General features: G+C 38.5%; 1 protein-coding gene across 1 annotated transcript in view; it reads right to left on the bottom strand.

Annotated features, from left to right (window-relative positions):
* The window catches only part of PCDH15 (protocadherin related 15), a 672916-nt gene that overhangs the window by 210720 nt on the left and 438707 nt on the right, over positions 1-23489 (bottom strand). The window contains exon 17 of the mRNA XM_077821312.1: positions 20797-20925. Coding sequence (XP_077677438.1) covers positions 20797-20925 — 129 coding nt within the window. The remainder of the gene's footprint in view (positions 1-20796; positions 20926-23489) is intronic.

Below are 23489 nucleotides of genomic sequence, written 5' to 3'. Positions count from 1 at the left end.
GTGAAGGCTCACATGGAGCTGCAGACAAATTCTGGCTGTTGTTTGTGGGCACAATTGGACCAGCAAATCAGATTAATTATTATTATTATTATTTTATTATAAACCTATCTGTCATCAAGAAAACTCTAGATGATGTTGCATCTAAGGAGGCTCCTAAAACCTTTACTTGCTGTATAGTTATCAAAGTGGACTTTTACTTTGTTGAGTTGTCCGAGCTCATCAAATACTACCATAGCTTTCCTCACTGCCAAAAGAACTTAGGTGTGTGAGGGGCCTTCGAGGAGCCAGTTGTCAAGATAAGAAAAGATAATTACTCCTCACTGTCATAGTTGAATGGCTACCACCACTAGTACCTTTTTCAAGACTCTGGGAGCAGTAGGCAGTCCAAAAGTGAGCCTTAGACATTGGAAGTGTTCCTGGCTGACCACACAGCACTGAAAACTCTTGTGAGAAGGATGCATCACAATATGAAAATATCCATCCTGTAGGTTGTGAACCAATTCCCTTGATCTAGAGATGGTATTATAGCTGCAAATGTCACCATCCTGAATTTCCTCCTGAAATTCCTGAGGATTGCAGCCAGTTGGCATGGTGCATGAAAATCACTGTAGATGTCGAGCAGGCCACCATGTCGGTCACATCTGGAGAGGCCTTTAACAACTCCTGGCTAATTAATGACCTTCCAAGATGACTGCTGAGATTTCTGTCATTGTTCTTGAGGCAGATGATCAATAAAATAATTACATTTTCCATACCTGCTGTGTTATATTTCACAATCAGGGCTTGATAGCTACTGCTACTCAACAAAGCAGAAGAGTAACTTTTAGGCCAAAGATCTAAGCATTTGTGTCCTTATCATACAGACTAGTTTTTGAAAGGTGCTATCTATTTCGTTCCTTCACAGCATCCTCCACCAAGGAATTGGGGGCTGGGTGCATGAACAAAAACTCAGAACCTTCACCAGGAATAAAATATATTTTATTTGCTTTATTATAAATGGAAGGAATAGTAGCTGGGGTTTGCCAAATAGTTGTGGCAGATTCAAGCAAGGCTTCATTTACAGGTCAGGCTAACTGACCAGAAGTGGCAGTATGGAGAATGTCCAAGAGTTGTGCTGAGTCTCATGAACCTCCTCTAAGCGGATTTGGAGGGAGTCAGCAATGTTCATCATGAGTTCTTGGAATTATTTAATATAATCTGTGTATGGGGTGTGGAGAGACATCACCACCTGATCAGGTAAGAAGGAAAAGCTGTTAGTCTGAGGAGTAGCTTCCTTATCAGTTCATTTCTCCTGTTCCTTGAAAGATTCCTCCTGAGGTGAAAATTGATGTGGAGAGACAGGACGAGTAGGTGGTTGGTGTCTCTGATTTTCCCATGGGTGTAATGGGGTGCTCTGGAGAATTACTGTCCATAGGCAGCCCACAGGTCCCTATAGGGACATTGAGGGGAGCCATAAGGAAAAAAAGTGGGCATCCAGGATTGATCATACTAGGAGGAATGAGGAATGACATGGTTCTGCATGTGTCTTTAAGCTTCTCTCTCAGAAAAGGTATCCAAAGAGCAAGCTCCGGGATGGTAAATGAGAAAGTTCCCCAATTCTCAGATTTCCTCCAGAACTATCTTCCTCATAGTCCAAAGGAGGAGCAGATAGATTGCCTGTCTCTTTTAGTGGGTACTGTGGAGCTAGGTAGTACCAGAGAATGGTGCAGTACCAGTCATAAATGAGGCTCTCATACTGAGAGCCTTTCTACACCCATTACTAGAAAGGTCCAATTCATCTGAGATAAACAAGTACCTGGAGAATCTAAACTCATGCAGTTCTGGGTGAACCTGTGTAGAATCATAGTCAGACTCTGCAGTGCAAGATGGTGATGCCAAGGAAGACCTTGGCTTTGATGTCACAGATCAAGCAGCTTGCAACCGACCTCTTCAACACAGAATCCTTAGAATCTTTGCATCAGTATCCTGCCTGCCTTCGATACTGAATGATGCTGGGTACCATGGAACTTTGAGGCGCCTGAAGCCTTAGCTGAGGGGCTGCTGGTACCAGGAAAACTTGGAGCCTCAGCAGTAGCCTTTCTGGGATGCAATGCAAAACAGCATGTTTCTGTGTTCATCGAGGTTTCTTCGCATGGACATCTCCTTGAGGGGATCTGGAACTTCTTTTTCTGGAAGTCTCTGTGCTATCCCCCAAGGTTCTCTCCCATGAAGGTCTAGTAGTCGAATGGGCTGCGGAGGTTGACGTGCTGCTGTTACTCACTGGATGATCACTGTACAGGGAGACAGGGTCATCAAGGCCTGTGTCTGAGGCAGGTTGAAGGGAGGACTCCATCATGAGAAGCCTAAACCAAAGCTCCCTGTTTTTTTCTAGACCGTCTCTTAAACTCTGAACAAATGTTACACTTACAGGGGACAGAGGTGTTCGCTAAACAGTGGATACAGTGAGAGTGACCTTCACTAACTGGGAGAAACTCCTGGCAAGTTAGTCAATGGTTAAATCTAGGAGATTTAGGCACAACCCTCGGATAAAATCCTTCAAAGAAGGAAAGGCCATTGAGGAGGTGTGGGGGCAGTCAAAGAGTCTCTTGAAGTTCCCTGAACAAAAATTAGTAAAGCTATTGTAACTAGTAAACATGAAAATGGGCTAACTAAGACCTAAACAACAAACTAATATCTAAAAGCTATTCCCTAAGGAGAAGCTAACTATGAAGCAAGCACTGCAAGACATTCCATCTAAGGCCAAGGAGATTGAAAAGGAACTGACGGTGTCTCATCTGATATGGTCCTACATATTCTTGGTAAAGGGCAGGAAGAAAGCTAGGGCACGTGCAGATCAAACAAGCACTATTACCAAAAGTCTTTGATCACAGGCACTTGGGGCACACGTGTGCCTGAAGTGGATAACCCACACAGATACTACTCAAAGTAGTATTGTGGATTTTCTCCTTGAAAATATATTTATTATATATTTCATTCTTTGTGAAAAATTAACTCCTGAGTCATACAGCTTCCTCGTATTGTGACTAAAGAGACTTAGAGATGGCATAAATTAATTTCCTAAGGTTTATGAAAGATGAAGCCTCACAGTATAATTATTTCATTGAGCAACTACATATACCACCTTATATAAAGCCAGCTAAAGATCAACCCATGAATAAATATTTCCCTTTATTATTAATATTGAAACTTAACTTATGTTTATATATAGTATGTATTTATCTTCTGTTTTAAGGTAACAATGAGTGCATTAACAGTAAGTTTGGAAACAAAATGGAGGGATGATGATGCATTATTGTGGGAATAAAATCTATTCTGAGTGCAAACGTGTTTCCCAAGTGTTAATTGTTTTCACTGGAGAAAATATGCAAAATAATAGCTTAGGGTTTAAAAAGAAAAGCAAAACATAACAAAAACAAACAAAACCCCATACCATTATGAATTGAGTGCTAAGCCACCAACTGCTGAAGAATTCAAACTTCCAATTAAAAAGAAATCTTAATTTTATGACTGTGAAGATAAATGTAAATGTGAACCAATGCAGTGATGTTTCCTTAAGGCTGAAGAAATGCAAAACCAATGTCTTGAATGTCCTTGTAGGGTTGCAAGGTATCCGGTTTTCGACCAGAACACCCGGTCAAAAAGGGACTCTGGCGGCTCCAGTCAGCATCACTGACAGGACATTAAAAGTCTGGTCGGTGGTGCTGCAGGGCTAAGGTAGGCTAGTCCCTACCTGACCTTGCACCATCCGCACTCCCATTGGCCAGGAACCACGGCCTAAGAGCTGGACCTGCTGGTTGCTTCCGGGGCACAGTGTGGTTCCAGGACAGGCCGGGAGCCTTCCTTCGATCGCTGCACAGCTGACCGGGAGCTGCCCAAGGTAACCCTATACCCCAAATCTGAGCCCCTGCTCCAACCCTGAGACCACCCAAACCCAGAGCTCCCCCTCCTGCACCCCAAACCCCTCTTTCATGGCCCCAGAACCCGCACCCCCATCCCAGAGCCAGTACCCCCTCCTGCACCCCAATCCTCTGCCTCAAACCGCAACTCCCTCCCAAACTCCAAATCCCTCAGCCTCAAGCAAGAGATATTTACTAATCTCTTCTCATAGTACAGTAGGGATGCAACCCTTATTAGCAGCAGTAAGGGTTATTTATACATATTGAATATGCCACACCATAAAGACAGAAATAGAAATGTTGTAATGCATTGTAAAAATCAAAAATAAAATTAACTGTTCAGTTCCTTCTTCAAAAGCCTATCTTCAGACACGCACAGTCTGCCCAGATCATAAAGCAGATATACATTGTTTTATTATTATTATTTATTATTTAATTATATTAAAAATAACAAATCTACCCTTGTATAAGGAAATTAAAGTATTTTTGCTAGAATTTATTTAGTTAAGTTGGTAGGAGTGTGCACTATACAGGTATACACACACACTATTTGCAGTCAAAATCTATGTCTATAGCATTCAGAAAAATAGTGATACTCTCAGACTGTTAATACATTAGATAGCAAATGAGCTGAAATATCTGAAAGGGGAGGTTTCACAGAAACAAAGGGAGTTAGGCAATGACTTTCAAGGGTAGTTGACCACCTAATGCCTATTTGTGCCTTTGAAAATCTTGCCTGTGTCTCTTTTTTAGATGCCTGATTGTTTTAGATGTCCGACAGTTTCCCCTTCATTAAAATTGCAGTGTTAAGTAGCCAATAAAAATAACAGCAAAACTTTATCTGCCCTTGAAGCTGCTTCCTCCAGATTAGAGTTTAGCTAATTATTTGCAGTTTAATTATTTTAATTATCTTTTGTTAAATTTAAAATTAATATATTTCAATTAGTACAGTTATTTAAACTACTCAAGTATATTTGGGGGGGGGGGGCAGGGACATGTGCACACAAACTTGTATCTAAAATTTGGTGGTCCCTTTCCACCACAGACATAAAGACAAAATTTTTTGTTTCTTTATTGAAAGCCAAAGGTTTGGGGACATAGATTTATTTTTGTTAAGCAAAGAATGAAAATTCATTTAACTACAAGGGAGAGTTCAGTTGCACACAAGAAAGAAAGGAACGTTTACTATAAAATTTTAATCAGCATGGGTTTAGAATGACTCCATTACTCATGAGTGGCAAAACCACAAATGCATTTTGGAAGTCAGCCCAAATGAATGCCCATTAATAAATAAATAAATAAATAAATAACAATAATAATGATAGGAGACTAGTTTGTAAAGTTTTCCACCTGCAAAGCAAGATCTCATAGTTACACAGACTTTTTGTCTCTCTCTCCTATCTATATATAACTATACAGATACAAATGCACACACACACCCTCCCACACACGCACAACAGGCAACTGAAAGCAAAGGTCAAAGAAAGTATCTTAATCTCCTCTGGGTGTGCTAGACCATTCATCCTGTGATTCTCCAGCCTTAGTTTCACATGACATTGCCAGTCCCGAAACTCAAGGAGCAAGATCCCTTCTAGTCCAGTTGTTGGGGAGGGAAAGATGTGCAACAATTTTTACACAAAACAGCACCAGCTTTAATTTTAAACTAAGCAAAATTGTGAACAGTTATGTTATGGCTAATTACATTTGATTTCTTCTGAAAATTAAACTAATGATGCATCCATATAGGGGAGCAAATACACTAGAAAAAGATCTGACAGTTCTAAAACACCCACATGTCAAAACAGGGAATGAAACATTTAATACTGTATCTTTTGATTCAGTATCTTCAAAATGGGTAATATTTCAAACCTCATCATAATGAGTAATGTGTTAAGAAGTTAATTGCTTCTCACTCAAGTTGACTGTCAAGTCTGTATGCATGCAGAACTCCTACTCTGATACTAGTGGGACTCTGTGGTGTAAGAAGAGGAGATTATATACCTAAGGAACAAGAAGAGCCCTGATTAGGAAGGACAGTTTCATTTGAGGGAACTTTGGGGAATATGTTTCATCTTTTAATCATTCAGCTAATGTTTATGATGTAATTTAAAAGATTGGTTTCATATTAACAACTTTAATTTCAGCAGTTAATTTCCAACTCTCTGAGGAAAAAGTGTATAGGACAGTTATCAAGAGTGACTAACTGTCTATTTTACAAGAGGCTTTTTAGCTGGAGAGATCCTTAGGCCTTAGCACTACTGCAGTCACCTATCATATCCACAGGTGCCTTTGATTGGATGCATTCCTCAGTCAAGCACAGTACAGAATATAATACAAGTAGAATTATGACCTCTTCAAAATATTTTTAAAACACCTAATGTGAATCCATTATGACTGTTGATTTGGTACTTAATTATTCAACAAAACAGTTTTACTTTGCCTCTAAGATTAATCAGAAACAACACTAGGCAGCTAGGTTTTTAGAACTAGAACTTATGAATACTGACTAAGAAAAGATCCTGGTGGTTGCAAAATATTTCTACATGATAAATGTAAGACACACTAATTTTGAAGCATCATATTTCTAACCAACCAAATGATCAAACTATGTATTCTACTTGTTTTATAATACATTATTAACGCCCCCACCCACAATTGTAAAGAATATTAATAAGTTTCAGCTCTGCTCTTTTCACTAACACAGCAAAGTCTAAAACAGTGAGGTCCCTTGTATAAAGTTACTACTGTATTGCATATGGCAATAACTAAAGCTAAAATATTTAATCATATTTTGTTCAAAGAGCCTCATTCAGCAAAACTATTCATCATTATATTTACACAAAGCAGCAGACCTCTCTTGATGTTAGAGAACATTATTTGATATACAAAGCTTCTACAGTCACCATATCTCTTTTGGACTGGACACAACAGGCTCCTTTCAATGCCCGCAATAGACTTCAGTGGACATTAGACTAAACTCCAAATTATTAAACTTTAGGGGTTTCCACCCTATCAATGGAGATAAAGTTCAGAAGTGGATGGCAATTCATAATATTCAAAATATAAATACCTTGTAATCTTGTTAAGAAAGAGCTAATATTGCAAGTGTGTTTCGGTAGCATCCAGTTATCACCCAGAAATAACGTTTCATTTTCTTTACAAATATTTACAAATATTCTACACCTTAAAACAAAAGCTAAATGTTATAATATCTGAAAATGAACAGTTAAGGGACCCCATAGCCATACTCTCCATCTTTATACTACCCACCTGTCATAAATATAAAGGGAAGGGTAAACACCTTTAAAATCCCTCCTGGCCAGAGGAAAAACCCTTTCACCTGTAAAGGGTTAAGAAGCTAGGATAATCTCGCTGGCACCTGAACAAAATGACCAATGAGGAGACAAGATACTTTCAAAACTGGAGTGGGGGAGAAACAAAGGTTCTCTCTGTCTGTGTGTTGTTTTTGCCAGGAACAGAAAAGGAATGGAGTCTTAGAATTTAGTAAGTAATCTAGCTAGATATGCGTTAGATTCTGTTTTGTTTAAATGGCTGATAAAATAAGCTGTGCTGAATGGAATGTATATTCCTGTTTTGTGTCTTTTTGTAACTTAAGGTTTTGCCTAGAGGGATTCTCTATGTTTTGAATCTGATTACCCTGTAAGGTATTTACCATCCTGATTTTACAGAGGTGATTCTTTTACTTTTTCTTCAATTAAAATTCTTCTTTTAAGAACCTGATTGCTTTTTCATTGTTCTTAAGGTCCAAGGGTTTGGGTCTGTGTTCACCTATGCAAATAGGTGAGGATTTTTATCAAGCCTTCCCCAGGAAAGGGGGTTCGCGTTTGGGAGGATTTTGGGGGGAAAGACGTTTCCAAGCGGGCTCTTTCCCTGTTATATATTTGTTAGATGCTTGGTGGTGGCAGCAATAAAGTCCAAGGGCAAAAGGTAAAACAGTTTGTACCTTGGGGAAGTTTTAACCTAAGCTGGTAAAAATAAGCTTAGGGGGTTTTTCATGGAGGTCCCCACATCTGTACCCTAGAGTTCAGAGTGAGGAAGGAACCTTGACACCACCTATTCTACATTTTGGCCTCCTGTTTGGTTCTGTAATTTAAATATACCATTGAGTATACACTGTTGATTTTATATTGAGTTTATTAAATGAACATGAAAGGAAATAGCCCCAGGGTACATTTAGTTATGGCAGAGTTCTGTAAGTTTCCTCATAGTGTGATGTGTTGGTGATGAAGGATATTTTTTTTATGAATTATTGATGTTTGATGCTATGGAATGTGTTTATTATATGGTTGATGTAAATTTAAATACCCTTTGTAAGTTTGCATTTTAATTATATTACATGACAACTAAAATTGTGAGCATTCTTTTACTTGTACTGAATTTACTACAGCATAACTCCATTGACTTCAACGGAGTTACTTCTGACACACACACAATGGCGTAGTCCGTAATACTACAGTATTCTAGTCTACATTGGAGATGGGATTTTACAATTTCCTAGTCTATTGCAATTTTGTCCTTTGCACAAATTTGTGCAATTTTGTATGGAACAATATTAAGGGTGGGTGGGCAGTGTATGTCAAGTCAGGTTCAGGGCTCTGAAATAGCCAGTATGTGCCCTTATGCCATATTGGTACTCCTCTGCAGCCACTACCTTGTCCAAAATCACAGCTTTCATTTAAAAAATAAAACAAAAAACCACCACCACCAAACAGGAAAAATCTCTAGTTGCTATGGTCGTGGCAACTAACCTCATAAATGAGAACCAAGTGGAAGTGATAGAGAAATATTTATGCGATTCTGCAGTCTGGAAAATAGCTCTGAGACATGTGAACAGCACAGTTCATCTCAGTGAAATGTTAACTCAGATGCCACGTAATAATAATTTAGATGTCAACAGTATTAAAGTAGAGTATCACAGAACTGCACAATTTACTATGAATGACCCCATTTTGGTGGTGCAAGTGGGTGGCATTTGGGAGAGATCACCACTTATTTTTTCCCCAGTCAAGCCAAGTGGAATGTAACATTGTTTGGAGTCATTAACTGGACATCACAGAAACATACTTTTAACAGAGCTATATTTTAAACTTTTAAAGTTTAACATGGATAAAATATTCTACATTTATTTGTGCCCTCCGTGCTACCGTCCCCCAAGTCCTGTTCTCCCATCCACTGTGTCATCCTCAATCAGCTGCTCTCTCTTTCCTATCTGCTACATCTCTCTTTCATTTCCATGTCCTGCCAGTTTCCCACCTCCTCTCCATCTACTTGTGTTTCCTTTCTCAATGCCCATTCCAAAACTGGTGGAACAGCACCATACATCACAGTCATTACTTCATTTCAAATTTTCTATTCCTATAATATAAGAAAAAGTACCTTCAAAGTGATTCCTGTTAAAAGTGACAATTAATAGATGGAGGCATATGTAAGGTCTAAGTATAGAGCTGCTTTTCATAAACTGGGCCTTATTTACAATATTTCCTTTTTATGGCAAATAGAGCACCTACAATTATATTACAATCCAGTGACTGTGTCCTATCATGGATTGGTTTATGTAACAGATGCAATGATTATTAATCATGAAATTAAAAAATAATTCATGTCCTTTTTCCATATTTCCCTTTCCTCTGCTTTATTTCTCTCTTCCCTTTCTTTCATATTCTTCCCTCTTTCATTCAATAGCTTTGCTCAGTTTGAAGATTTTCATTAATTGTTAGTGAAGCTGATAACAATGTCCACAAAATTAATGTGAGATGGAGAGAGAAATGGGGGAAATGGAGCCAATATATAAAAAAAGAATTAAGTCTTCTGCCTGTTATTAATTTATTTCTTCATCTGGCCCTCAGTTCTGTGGCCTCATAGTAAACAATTAACTATTTATTAAAGCTCGGCATCAAACAACAATCATGGTCCTTCCATCATCCAGCAGCATCAGAATTCAGACCTTTTGCACATTTTGCAACCAATGCATAGATATAAAACTAAACTATTTCCTCTCCACCTCTCATGTAGCTGAGGAATTGCGGATACATGTAACCAACACTGTCTGAGGCTCTTGAAAATTCAGAAAATGAGTTTATATTGCTAAGTATTTACATCATATCGCAGGTCATTTGGGATGTCATTTCTTCAGTAGACTCTAGTTAATCTCACACATAAGAGATTTTAATGGACATAAGGAATTTGGCTTGAAATAGACTGAATTTCATTGTCCATTTTGTGCATTTGAACTCTTGAAAACCCTTTTGATTCATATCGGCCTTTTACAAAGAAAAGAACTTCATTCAGCATTCCGTCTCTTGACTTGTTGGGGGATGCCAACAGCAGGGAACCTAGTACACCTCCAGTTGTCCCAATTTAGACAGCACTGGGTACAATTAAAGGGATTTGAAATACATCCATTACACTTTCAGCTTTATCCTTTTTAACTTTTGTTCTTTTAATCTTCAGTATGCTCCTCCAACCCCACAGGTGGTACCACTATGCCACGGCCTACAAGAGTGCCAGCTGACAGAGGAAGAGCCTAGGATCAGAGCTGCTGTGAGTTCTGTTACTTCACAGAATGTTAGTACTTGTTACAGGTACATAGCAGGCACCCATCTCTAATAGAAATTCTTTTAATTTACAGTGCCTAGCGTTTTCCTGGGAAGTAAGGACTATAGTGTAACCATAGCGCTTATGGGATTCCATTTTTTAGCCCTAACTTTCTATTCAAAAGCAAAATGTTAGCAAGAATTCTAAATTCTTTTATGTCAGATAAATGAGAGATTCTGAATGTATTTTACCATATGCTTTAGCAGAGTGAATTTGTGATTGCTGAGGAAACGTCAGTGCTAGAAATCTCAGGACAGCAGAGAGCATCATGTGGAAAATTATGAAAGAAAATCTGAGTAAAAGAGACAGATATTCATTTCTTACTACTCTCCATATTTTGTTAGGAATATTAATACTATACAATGGTTACCATCAAAATCTAGTACAGTTTTGCCTTTCTCCTAGTTAACATTGCTGCAATATATTTCCAAGAATGCCATGGTAATATTAGTTGATTGTAAATGGTAGTTGTAAAGATTTTAAAAATAATCCTTGTAGTTGAGGTATACTAATAAAACTGTACAGTATTTAGTTTAGAATTTTAACTGACAGGCTACTTTTCTGGATTGTTTCAGCATCACAGGAAATAAGTTAAACTACAAGCTAAACATGCTAAAACATTTTCTTCTGCAGTAAAGATCTTCCCATGCAAAATATGTGGGGAAATATTAAAAGTGATTAACTTAATGGGAATCACATCAGTAATTCCTACAAAGTTGGTTTCAAAATTCATCCTCTGTTACCAAAGGGTTGCATACACATTCTGGTGAATTTTAGTTTTTGTGTTTTAAATACAGTGTGAAAGATTTTTTAAAGGCACAGATACCAGTTAGGTACCTAACTTCCATTGAAAGAGGTTGATATCTATCAGTCTTGGATGGTTTAGGCAGGGGGTTAGATAAAATGACCCTTGCAATTCCTTCCAACCCTATGGTTCTAGGTGGTAAGCATCATGACTATTGTGATGCTTTCAAGGATTCTTAAAAACAAAACAATTTTGAATATCAACTCCACCCCTTTTCATCTCACCTATTCACATTTATGAATATGGATATCAGAATATGCACCCAACATCTGCAATTTTGAGACTGCTTTATACAGCCTGATAGCAGGAGATAGGGCTGGTGATAAACATGACAATATCTGATAACAATTGGTTCTATCATGCAGCCCATAGGAATAAGCTATCAAAAGGCTTTTTTGAATATTTCAGATTCTATATTTTAGAAATTACACTAATTGATAAGATAGGGAGCGGCTGTTGCGATGACATGTTCCATCTTATAGTTTTATCTAAGGTAAAAGTGAACTGATTTTATTATTTGAGGAGATTATAGAACCTTAAAGGCACCTGAAAAAAACACAACATGGATTTTAAAGATACTTATTACTGCTTTGAAATGTCACATCCATAGTTTAAGATGAAAAAAACAAAAAAACCCCAAAAAAACAGCAACGATGTAAGTGTATTTATTGAAAAAAAACTAAAAGCAATGGTCAAGGCTGAATCCCCATTCTGTCACTTTGAGTACAGAAGGGGGAGGCCTGCAAAGATTTTAAAAATTAATACTTGCTACTCCAGGCTTATTAAACTCCCAAAACTTGCCACTCCAGTTAAACTCCCAAGATTACAGCTTTTCTCTGACCTTGGCTTGGTAAACGCTGCCACCACCCAAATGCAAAAAAAACCCCTTGGACCCAGGAAGGAGCACTTGGGAATTCCTCTCTGTGGGGTACCCTCAAGCCCTTTCACCCCCACCTCCAGGGAATAGCTGAGAAAGAAAACAAAGGAAATTAGCTGTTGCTACCAGCTTATCAAACAACATTCACAAACCTCTTCGGACACCAAAAATCCAATCCTGTTCCTAAAAAAAGGTAAAATTTATTAAAAACAAAAAGAAAGGAAATAATTTGGAACTTTGGCTTTTTGCTAGATCTTAAAAGAGACAATTACAAAACTTAAGCATCAAGATAGCTCTCTTGAGGCTCAGCTTAAAGGTTACAAGCAAAACAAAAGCATCTGGGGTTAGCACTGAGGAAATCCACAAGTCAAAATAAAGAAATAAACCTAATCACATCTATTTAAACATGCCCCGTCCAATGATTTCTTCTAGATACCAAAAAGATGAATTTTTATACCCGGTTCAAGCCTTACACAGCATTCCTGCTTATAGCACTGCTGCTGTGTGTCTCCTTCTCTGAAGAACAAGAGACAAAGGAAAAGTTTCTTTCCCAATTTTTAAAAAGTTCTACCTTCCCATTGGCTCTTTTGGTCAGGTGCCCACTTTTTTTCTTTCTTTTTCTTTTTCTTTTTTTTTAACCTGCAGGACTTTTTAACCCTTTACAGGTAAAGCAAGTAGAGAACAGCTACCAAGAGGGATTTTACTGCTAACTGGCTGGCTGGGTGTCCATCAAAGGGATCGATCCCCCTTTCTCCCATTTCATTTATCACAGCAATATTTTGTAAATTTGTCACATTGAAGTGAAAGAGGAAGGGGTCTTCAAGGAGCCCTTGAAATCACCGATCTTTTGCTTCAGTGTGACAAATTTAACCTATGACAGTGCTGACAAAAGCTCACTGAGTTATTTTTCTAAGGAACTGCATCTCGGCTTGAGCACTTTTGCAGCAGAGCAGTGTGGCAGCTACCTCTGAAGAACCCAGTTCCCACAGCGATTAGTGTATATTCATGTACTTTTTGTGCCCATATAGCCCTAAATAAAACTTTGCTGAAGCAGTCTACACAACCTGAAGTGCAATTTGCATTAAATCAGACTTCTTGAATAAGTAATATAATTGGAGGTGAAGAGAAATCTAATCCAAAGAAGCAGTTTTTCTATTGGATAATATCAATTTTGTTTTCTTAAGATAAAGAAATCCTAAATAACTATGGTCAAACTCACTTAAAAAAAAAGACCCAATGATGAATATACTTTTCACTGAATAATCCATACTTCATGAACTAGGGGCAGGGTGAAGAGCTCATGTTTCCCTCCACTCTCCTTTCCTTTATCTTCCTTGTCTTGCAGGTCTTTTGGTTAATACAGTCCTGTCTTAATAGTTCTACTATTCTATTGTCTTGTGACTGTGTTGCTGCTGGGTACATGATTATAAAGGATGGATCTGAACTGACATTGGAGGTGACATGCAGTGGATTTTTCTTATTTCTTATCTCTCCCGTTTATCTAAGATGTCTTAAATGCTCTTTGAATTCTCTACTGTGCATATTTTCAGTGTCACTGAAACTCCATCACTGACTTATGACTGATGAGATTCTTCCTATCAGGTTTAAGGAAAAATTAACAATAAACAGTGCAAGGTATAGTCAAGCAAAATTTGCTCTGGATTTCATATTTTCCTGCTAGATTCAAAATATGTTCTACTAGTATACTTTTTCTTATTAGGAAATAATGAACAAGTTCAGATAAAGTAAGATACAACTAAAAGCTCTAACCAAACCAAACCTGAATTCAGGCTGAGATTCTAAATAGGAAAAGGATAATATTATATACTATATTTATGTTTTACCCCTTGTTCTGCACTTCCTGGGTTTGGCTAGCACTGAAAGCAGAAATACAATATAAAATACTATTCTCCTGATATTTCTGACTCAGTCAGTGCAAACAGTACAGAAATCATGCTAAAGAACAAGATGAATTTAATCACCCAAATATATGCAGACAAACATTATATATTTTTTGTTTTTATCCAAAATGCCTCTCCGCTCTGAGTTTATCCCCAAATATCATCCATCAGCACAGTCCCTTCTTGTGATTCACAAGAATAACAAATAATATATTGTAGTTTTCAGTATTATTTGTGTCATGTGTTTCATAACAAAACCATAAAAACTAACTAAAGAGAAAACAAAGTTTACCTCTAACTCACTGGTATCTCTCCCAACTCCCATTGTACCTTCCTTCTCTGAGGTTTCCCTACATCTTCCCTCCTTTTAAAAACACCCTGCAGTAAAATAATCTGAAGTCCACTTATAAAGTTCTTAATGTACTGTATTATTAACATCATGCTTACTAAAATATAATAAATGGGTAGGATATATGCATACACACCTTTGTAAGCCAATGGGCAGATCCACCAGCTACGAAGATAAAAGCCCAAGTCCAGTTCAACTCCCCTTCCTCAGGGCCAGATTGATTAACAAAGTAAATTCCAAACCAGAATAAAAGTAACACAGAAGACTTGGTCATAGCCAACAGAGGCCTTTCCAGCTTTCTGCAAGCTGGGAAAGGAGAGGGCACATCCTTTTCTCTTTAGGAAACGTCCTTACAACAGCTTTTCTTTTCTATCCAACCCCAGATCACTTATATAATGGGCAGGGAACTTGGTTCTATTTGTAATCTCTTTATGTTGGAATTTAAGGAGGACCTATATACCTTGTCACAACCTTATAGATTTGTTAATCCTCAACAAATAGCATTTTTATGGTTGGTATTCTCTTCCTTGATATATCCCACTAAAATTAAATTAAATGTGTAATTGACTTGTCTGCCAGACCACTGAGAAGTGAGAATGGAAAATAAAGGAAAATTCTAAGGGTCCCTAGGCAATAAATCCCAGGTTTTCTAAAGGTATTTAGGTGTTGCTCCACTCAGCATTGCAAGGCCTACATGACGTGGGAGTCTAAATCTCATTTTCAAAAGTGCTTACAGTTTGAAAATGAGACTTAGGCCTTGTAACACTGAACAGAGCAATGGCTAAATACCTTAAAAAATCTGGACCTAAATGCTTCAGGCCTCGTTAGCAAACTTTTAGGTAGACCTTAGGCACACTATGAGCCCCCAAGACTCCCTCTGATATCAACAGTGATGCTAAAAGCACATGTATTATTCCTCAGATGCCACTATGCTCACTTCTATTGATAATGTTCCTCTAGTGCTATTATGATGTCATACTGGCCCATCAGTTCCTCTCTCTGCACTTTCCATCATGGATGCATCATGCTCCAGAGTGGGGAGAGAATTATGGACCAATGATAGTGTAACAATATGGGACCACAGGATCAGTAGGGAAGCATTTCCAGTGCAACTGAGTGAAATTCAGAATTTACATTGCGTGGGACATTCCATCATTTCAACATTTGTTACTATTCCAGTTTGGGATGAGAAGCTGACATTTTTTTACAGAACAGAAATTACAAATATATATTTGAAAATCTTGAAATGTATTGTTTTAATATTTTTGATGAACATTCCACAAATTGAAATATTTTGTTTCTGTAAGTTGAAATGATGTGAAATGGTTTCTTTTGCGTCATTTCAACATTAAGCTGCATTCTCCCACTGTGGCTCATTGCCATATGTGAGGATAGTTCAGGAGTCTGATGTTCTCATTCATTCTGGGGGGCCAGTCTCCCAAGCCAAACTTTATATCCCATAATGCAACCAGAGTGATGCCACTCACACGACATGCAATGCTGTGCATTGCATTATGGGAAATGTAGTCCTCCAGGGAGTTCAGCATAGAAGAAAGCACGGGGGCCTGAACCACAACTCCTATACTGCAATAAGTTGATATGGCAATGCAGTTTAATACTTCATTGAACTAATTCCAGATGAAACATTTTGGGTCACTTCACGAAAACATAATATTCTGATTTGGGTCAAACTGAAAATTTCATTTTGATTTGCTCAATGGAAAATCTTTTTTTCTCTTTTTTGCAAAAATCAGTATTTTCCTGCAGAAATTTTCAGTTTTCCAGAAACTGCATTTTCCATCAGAAAATCAACCTGACAAAAAATCCCTGCTCTAGTTATCAGTGTTCTGAGCATTATGGTTAATGTCAAGAAGAAACAGACATCTCACTTCCGGAAAAAAAAAGTTTTAAAAGCTATGTTAAAAAGAAATTGTTTAATATGAAGGGAAAGTGAGAAGGTGAGGTGGTCAGAGCAAAAGGACAAACAGGATAGAGTAAAAGGATAGAGGGATATGTGACTGCACCTGCCTGTGGTGCCTATCACCTGGGATGCTCTGTCCAGGGCCTAAATTAGAAGTAGTGTCAGTAAGGTTGGTTTTTTGTGTTTTGTTTTTTAAAATAAGATGGAAATAGTGAGTGGCTGCAGACTCATATGGGGCATGGGGATGGAGGGTACAGGTGGCTCCTAAATAGGAGGATTAAGTTGAAGAATCTGCCACAGTTTACAATCTAAGGTCTTGTCTACCTGAACAATGAACAGTTCTCAGTAAGCTGTGGTGTGAATCTACACCATGCTAGCTTGCCAAGGACTCAATGTCCACATGGATGCTCCTGATGTGCATTAACAGTTTGTTAATACACTTTGCTCTGTTCCTTCTTGAAAGACTATTAGATGAAAGCACATTAACTTACTGTCAATGAGCATCAGCAGGGTCCAGATGGACAGTTAGTCCTTTGCAGGCTAGTGCACGATAGATTCACACCCCAGCTTGCTGCAAACAAATTGTTTGTGTAGACAAGCCCTAAGTAAGTTTAGTTTCCCATCTACTGGTTGGTTTGTATGCATATGAAAAAAGAGACACAGGGAATACCCTTGTGTACCACTGCAACCAAGATTTGATTTAACTTTGTAGCCATGATGTAGCTCCTTGAATAAATAAATAAAATAAATATGAGCTCTCCGCTAATCAGCCACCAGAAGCTTTGCTAAGCTTTATTTTTTAAATCAGGAATACATTCTTCATAACACTTTCTCTCTTTTGAGAGCCTATTTCAAGTATCAGAGTAGCAGCCGTGTTAGTCTGTATCCGCAAAAAGAAAAGGAGTACTTGTGGCACCTTAGAGACTAACAACTTTATTAGAGCATAAGCTTTCGTGAGCTACAGCTCACTTCATCGGATCGATAAAGTTGTTAGTCTCTAAGGTGCCACAAGTCCTCCTGTTCTTATGTCAAGTATGGCTACCGTACAGCTGGACATTGCCTCTTTTTGAGCCTCCATCCTCTGTCCAGGCAGATTTTTCAAACAACAGCCAATGTCTGGGATTTTTTCAAAGATGCTGCAGCTCAGAGAGCCCCGATTGGTCCACTTCCTAATTGGTTCCCTCTCCATTGGCAGCCAATGGGTCCATTCCCCTGAAGCCACAGCTGATGGATCACACCCACGCAGGCTCCGGCTTCTAGCCCTGGGGAGAGGGGTCCCACAGAGAGGCGCTGACTGACGACCGGCTTGTGCCGACCACCATGCCACTGTGACATGGAGTAACACTGCCCCCTATCTCCAGTGAGTACCCCCACTGCAGATACCCCCTCCAACCTCCCCAGTTGGACCCTTCCTTCAGCTCCCCCTTCTCCCTCACCCCCCCTCCCCGCAGTGTACTCTTGTGGGGAACCTGAAATATGGTAACCTTATTTGCAAGGGCTGGCCCCACCTTCATTACTAATTGTAGGGAGCAAATTTTCATGGTATACACAAAATCATAGTGGTACAGATAAAAGCCAACCCTCTTCCTTTCTCACACATGCAGAACAGAAGCTATCTGACAAGAATCACAACTAGTCAACTAGTCAAACCCACAACAATGCAGCATGAAGACCAGCAGTATCCTGGCTCACTAGCTCTACCCTAGCATTCCAGAAAACTTTATTTAGCTCTCTACTGAGGCGTCATTCTGTTCTTCCATCTTGCATTTTGTGTTCTATTCCCTCTCCTCTATCCCTCATTTGGTATTTTCTTTCCTTCTCCCCCTCTGCCCCTTTCTTGTGATGGCTGTTATTTCTCCCCAGGCCTGCTGATATCCCTTATCTGTGGGTTGGTTGAAACAAAGTAAAATTTATTAGAACCTTATCTCAGAAGTGAGGGCTTTGAGATCAAGATTAAAATGAATTAGAATCGTACTGTAATCAGGGGAGGTAGCAACATTTTATAGTCTCATTATAATTTTAACATTGTCAGATTTTTCTTAGAAATGATGCATCAGTTAGTTATAAACTTGGGAAGGAGCTTTCACTAAAAATCCTTTCATCTCCTATGGGGGGGAAAAGGTGTTGGTTTATTTGCAGGATTAAGATAATTAAAAAGAAAAAAAAAAGTCTGCGATCATATGAATCTCATTTTCTTGGCAACCAGTCATAATATCAAAATGAAGTTCAGTTCTGGTTGGGAGCTTTAAAATTACTTCCTTATCAGGATGTAGAAAAATAAATAGTATTGTGGATTGTGTGAAACATCATTGAAACTAGTGGGCGGAAGTACTGCCCTTCATTTAAGATAGCTGTAAGAAACTATTATGCTCTTTTGTGGAACCAGAAAATGACTGCACCACAACTAAAGGTGGGGCAGAATTTGTCTGGGCTTACCCAAAGAAGGGCAGCTCTGCTTTGTGGTTGGGGTGGAGAGGGGGAGTGGAGGAGGGTCAGAAACTGCTGCAAAAGGTGTTTTGCAGCAATGACTCACCCCCTCGCCTCCCAGGAATGTGCATAAAAGTATGAAACCTCAGTGGGGCAAGACTCTATGTCCAAGAAGCGAGGAAGCCGGCATCCACCCTCCCTCCCCTTGTGGAGGGGAATGGCAGGCTGAGTTAGGATCTGCTGTGGGCATTAGGCTAGTTGCCCCTTTTAAAGGGGGGCTGGAAAGGAATTTTTCCCACACCACCAGAATTGGGTTTGGTTGAGTGTGGTTTTTTTGCCTTCCTCAGAGCGGGTGTGAGGATGGAACTTTTCTGGTGAATAGAAAAGGTGGTAGGCCATATGTCACAACTTATTTTGTAATATTGGGCAGATGTTCAGTGCAGGTTCTCCATAGGGAGGGCAGCCAGTGACCAGATATATGGCCTGGTAAAGGACTTAAAAGGAGGTACTGGATAAAGGAACAGAATGGGGGAGGGGGTTTGAAGACTCCTATGATTGGTACGGTGGGGAGCCAACCCCCTCTGTTCCCATAGCCCTCCTTAACCCTCTTACTAGGCTGGTGGATGGTAAGGTCCAAGCCATAGGTTGGCTGGGGGACCTGGATGGAAACAAAGGTGGGCTGGTGAAAGCCCTGGAGAATTGATTTGAATAAGGATTGATTTGCCTGCATTGTACACTTTATCTGACGGGTAGTCCCCAACACCTATATAATAAAGTTGCAGCCTGATTAAAACTCATAACAAGTCTCCTGTCCTTCTTGCAGTATACCCAGACAACAAACAATCGCAGCCTTCACCTAAAACACAGGTATATGTACTGTCCAAAACAAAGACATATAAAGGCAGAGGCATTTTGCTGGGTATTGTTTTAGAAGAAGTGATGGAAAAGTAAAAGTAAAACATGACTTTTTTATTTTATTTTTTATGTTGTGTTAAATCCTGTCCATTAGTTCAAAGGCCTGACCCACATACCCCAGCTTGCTGACACTTGGGGCACTGCCAAGAAAACAACACAAAATAACAAAATATTTTGAGTGACAAATTCTTCATTTGGCAGCATGTACCAATGAGTAACAAAATATTATAAAAAAAATAAACAGCTTCAAATTACTACTACTAAAGATTCCAAATGTAAGCCAGGACTCAAACTAATTTTACAACATCAACACAATTTATTTAGATCAAATTAAAATATTTCTAATTGCTTCCCCCCCCACTCACTAATCTTAGCAATTTGTGAACATGAAACATCAATCATTTGGTAGAATAGAAATTAACTATTGTAGCAGCAGCAGACTGAGGTTTTGCGACGATATTCAATTCCATTAACAAAGATTTCTCGTTAACAGTGGTAGCCTGGTTAGTTTCAAGTTGCTCTTGCTTCTCGTTTCACTACAGAACTGAATTGGAAGCTCCAAAGTTATCATTTAATAAAAAAATTTACTCCATACCTTCTCAGTGGAAATGTGTCACCACATTTTCAATAAGACTTTGGGGCTAATGCTGATTAACTATTCATAATGAATTATACAAATATTAACATTAAAATTAAAGAAATAAGTATGAAAAAGTATACAGTATGGCATGATATGTAAGTGCATCATGAAGAGACATTACTAAGAGATGTTTCTGAAAATATACAAATTTATTTTAAATGCTGTATAAATAAATAATTCCCTTCAGCTCATAGCAGAATCAAAAATAAAGTAAACTAAATTAAAACAAGTAAAGCAAAATTTGTAAGCTTTTCTACTTAAAGACAAAAAACACAGTATATTTATACTGCAGACTATTTAACTACTGTATTTTCACCCTTGTGGACAGTCTTATAATTGATGGATGAAAACCTTGTAATTTAATAAGATTGTTCTTTCAACCGGCCTCTTTCTAAACTAAAATAATTCACATTTTTACTGTGATCTTCAAGCACACCGTGATTAACTTACCCTCACTTGCCCGACAAAAGCATTCACTTCCTCTTCGTGTACAGATAGATTTTTAGGTAGAAAGGGATCAAAGACTGGTCCATTGTCATTTACATCAGTCACCACCACATTAACCGTGGCAGTTGAGGTCTGCAGGGAAAGACAAAATAGTGAGCCAAATATTTGCACTTTACATGATGTCATTCTGCTATGTATGATTAGAGCTGTGCTATGAAAAAGCACTAAACACTGTCAGCGAAACAGATTAAAAATACCACTCTTTCCCTTGTCTGTGACAAGTCAAACATTAGTCAGTTTTGCCTTTTGTTTGTCAGCTTTTGGGGGAATGGAGGGTGTGTGAAAGCAAAGACTATGGATCCATTTCATGTACCTTTAGGAAACATGAACATTTGTGATTTTCTTCCTTCCTTGTATTTCATCATGAAACACCATGTTTTCTGGCAGAAATAGCTAGTTTTGACCCTTGACCAAATTCTTGTTAAAACCCATAAAACTAATTGTTCTGTTTCATGTACGAATTCCAGGACATAGAATTTAGTTTAACTGTAATCTGTTCAAAGACTTGTTACATACTCAGCAGGCCACAGAAAATTTTAATCTTTAAAAATGTAATCATTAATATAAGTTCACCTGTGACCTACCCTGTCTAACTGCTTGTGTAACCCACACACCTTCTGGATGTGGTGTTCTGTCCCATCTAGTGGCACTGAGACCACTTTAAGAGAGAGATAAAAATGAGTCTGCTCTACAGCCCTAGTTAACAGGCAGTTGGCTTTTAGCTCATGCGGAAGAGGCTCATGCACTAAGCTCCAGAGGTCCCTGGTTCAACCCTGCCCGCCGCCGACTGGGCTCTGTTGGCTTTACACTTATCTACACACTGAGTTACTGAGCTTTATTCATGTCAACGTGTGAATTTACCGTGCACAAATCTGCCATGCAGTCAATTCCCACGTGGTCACTGCTACGTCATGCTGCACTGCAAGACTTTCACTTTACAGTAGCAGCGTCCACATGGCAAGTTACTGTGTCAAACCTTGTGCACTATAGATTTACACCCTGGCTTGAGACCCAATAACTCACTATGTAGACAAGCCAACAGACAACCACTTTCCTCATGAGACGTGGGCACAGTCTCCACTAGGATCCTATTCCTTTGGAAATCAGTTCTCCCAGGTTTGTTAACCTTTAGGTCAGGCTGCAAAGGTCATCTTTTTAATTTGTCCAATAGGGGTCTGGGTTGAGAGCAGGGTGAGGCTGAAACTCCAGTGTTGGCTTTGTTGATGGAGTTTATTATTCAGATCTTGTTATATTTATGTTGCTTTAACAAGTAATCAATACTCAGTCATAAATTTGTCATATTTTGACACAATATACTACATACTTATAAACATATGAAGTATTTTTAAAAATATATGAAAAACAATGGTGCAATTAACTAGCTTCTTGTACTTGCTTTTTGCTCAGTTGATTACTATTTATTTCTGAAACTTGTCATTCCTATATTTAACTTATTTTAGGAAGCTCAAGCTCTTTTTTTAAATATGTACAAAATCATTGTCAACAGTAAGAAGGCTCCAGAACATTTGCTGTAGATGATACACAAAGCATACTGAATTCTAATGGATTTTAATAAGCTAATCTGATTCTGCACAATGAAGAGAAATACAATCTCTTGGATTTAGTAAACTGAGAAAACATGACATGGAAATCATAGACACCAGAAAATAAACAGCTGTCAGTTTGAGAGATTTTTTTTCTGTTACAAAGAAACTTTAATGGAATGTTTCTACAATGTACTTGTTGCTTTCATGATGCTGTCAATAGTGAGTCAACCTAGTGCATCATTTAGAACATTTAGATTTGTTACTCAGCAGCCAAAACACATTTTGTCTAATTGCTTTCGAATCAAGTTTATGAAAGTAAAACTGTTGTTTTGATTTGCTTACAGATCCATCTGAATGCTGGTATAATTCTAGAAAGGCACATGAGGGAACAAAACACTTTCCTTCAGCATTCAGCCACTCAAGGGAGGGGTGGAATTTTGTGTCATTCTTCAATCCAAGTTCAATTTTGATGTGAGGGGAACTTGCAATAAATCTCAGGAATTCTTACAGTGCAGGGATTAGCCTCGGGGGTGAGGGTTGGGAATAAAGAGGAAGGGAGGAGACATACCCGAGAGGGAAATGGGCAATTATCAGTGAAAAGCAAGAAAAAAGAGAAACTTGTGAGTGAGAAAGGGACAAGATGCCCAACAAAATACAACAGGGTAAAGCAGACCTTCCCTCAATCTGTATGGTAATATGGGGGAAGGGAATGAGTTTACTGCCACCTCCGAGATATCTGAAGAGGTTTACTGGGAACCTGACCTCTTCACCTTAGAGATAACTGGCAAAGAGACCAAGGGCTACTGGATCATCATAAGATCAGACAGGGCTCATTTTAGAACCTACATCTTAACTTCCCATCATTGCTTTCATTTTCACCTTGAGTGTGCCTTGCTATACATATTATTGCAGGGCTGATGCTGTTTTTGGCAAGTTATTATGTAATTATATATGTGATATTGCTGAACTACAGGAGGTTAAGAGAAGGATGAGAATGATCATGCACATGGAACAATACTCATAGGAAGAGAAATGGAAAAGATTAGGATTATTTACCTTAGAAAGAAGATGAATAAGACGGGACAAGAT

This window comes from Eretmochelys imbricata, chromosome 7 (genome assembly GCF_965152235.1).
Source record: "Eretmochelys imbricata isolate rEreImb1 chromosome 7, rEreImb1.hap1, whole genome shotgun sequence".
Classification (NCBI taxonomy): Eukaryota; Metazoa; Chordata; order Testudines; family Cheloniidae; genus Eretmochelys; species Eretmochelys imbricata.
Note: the sequence above shows the minus strand (reverse complement) of the source record. Positions and strands in the feature narration are given on the sequence as shown.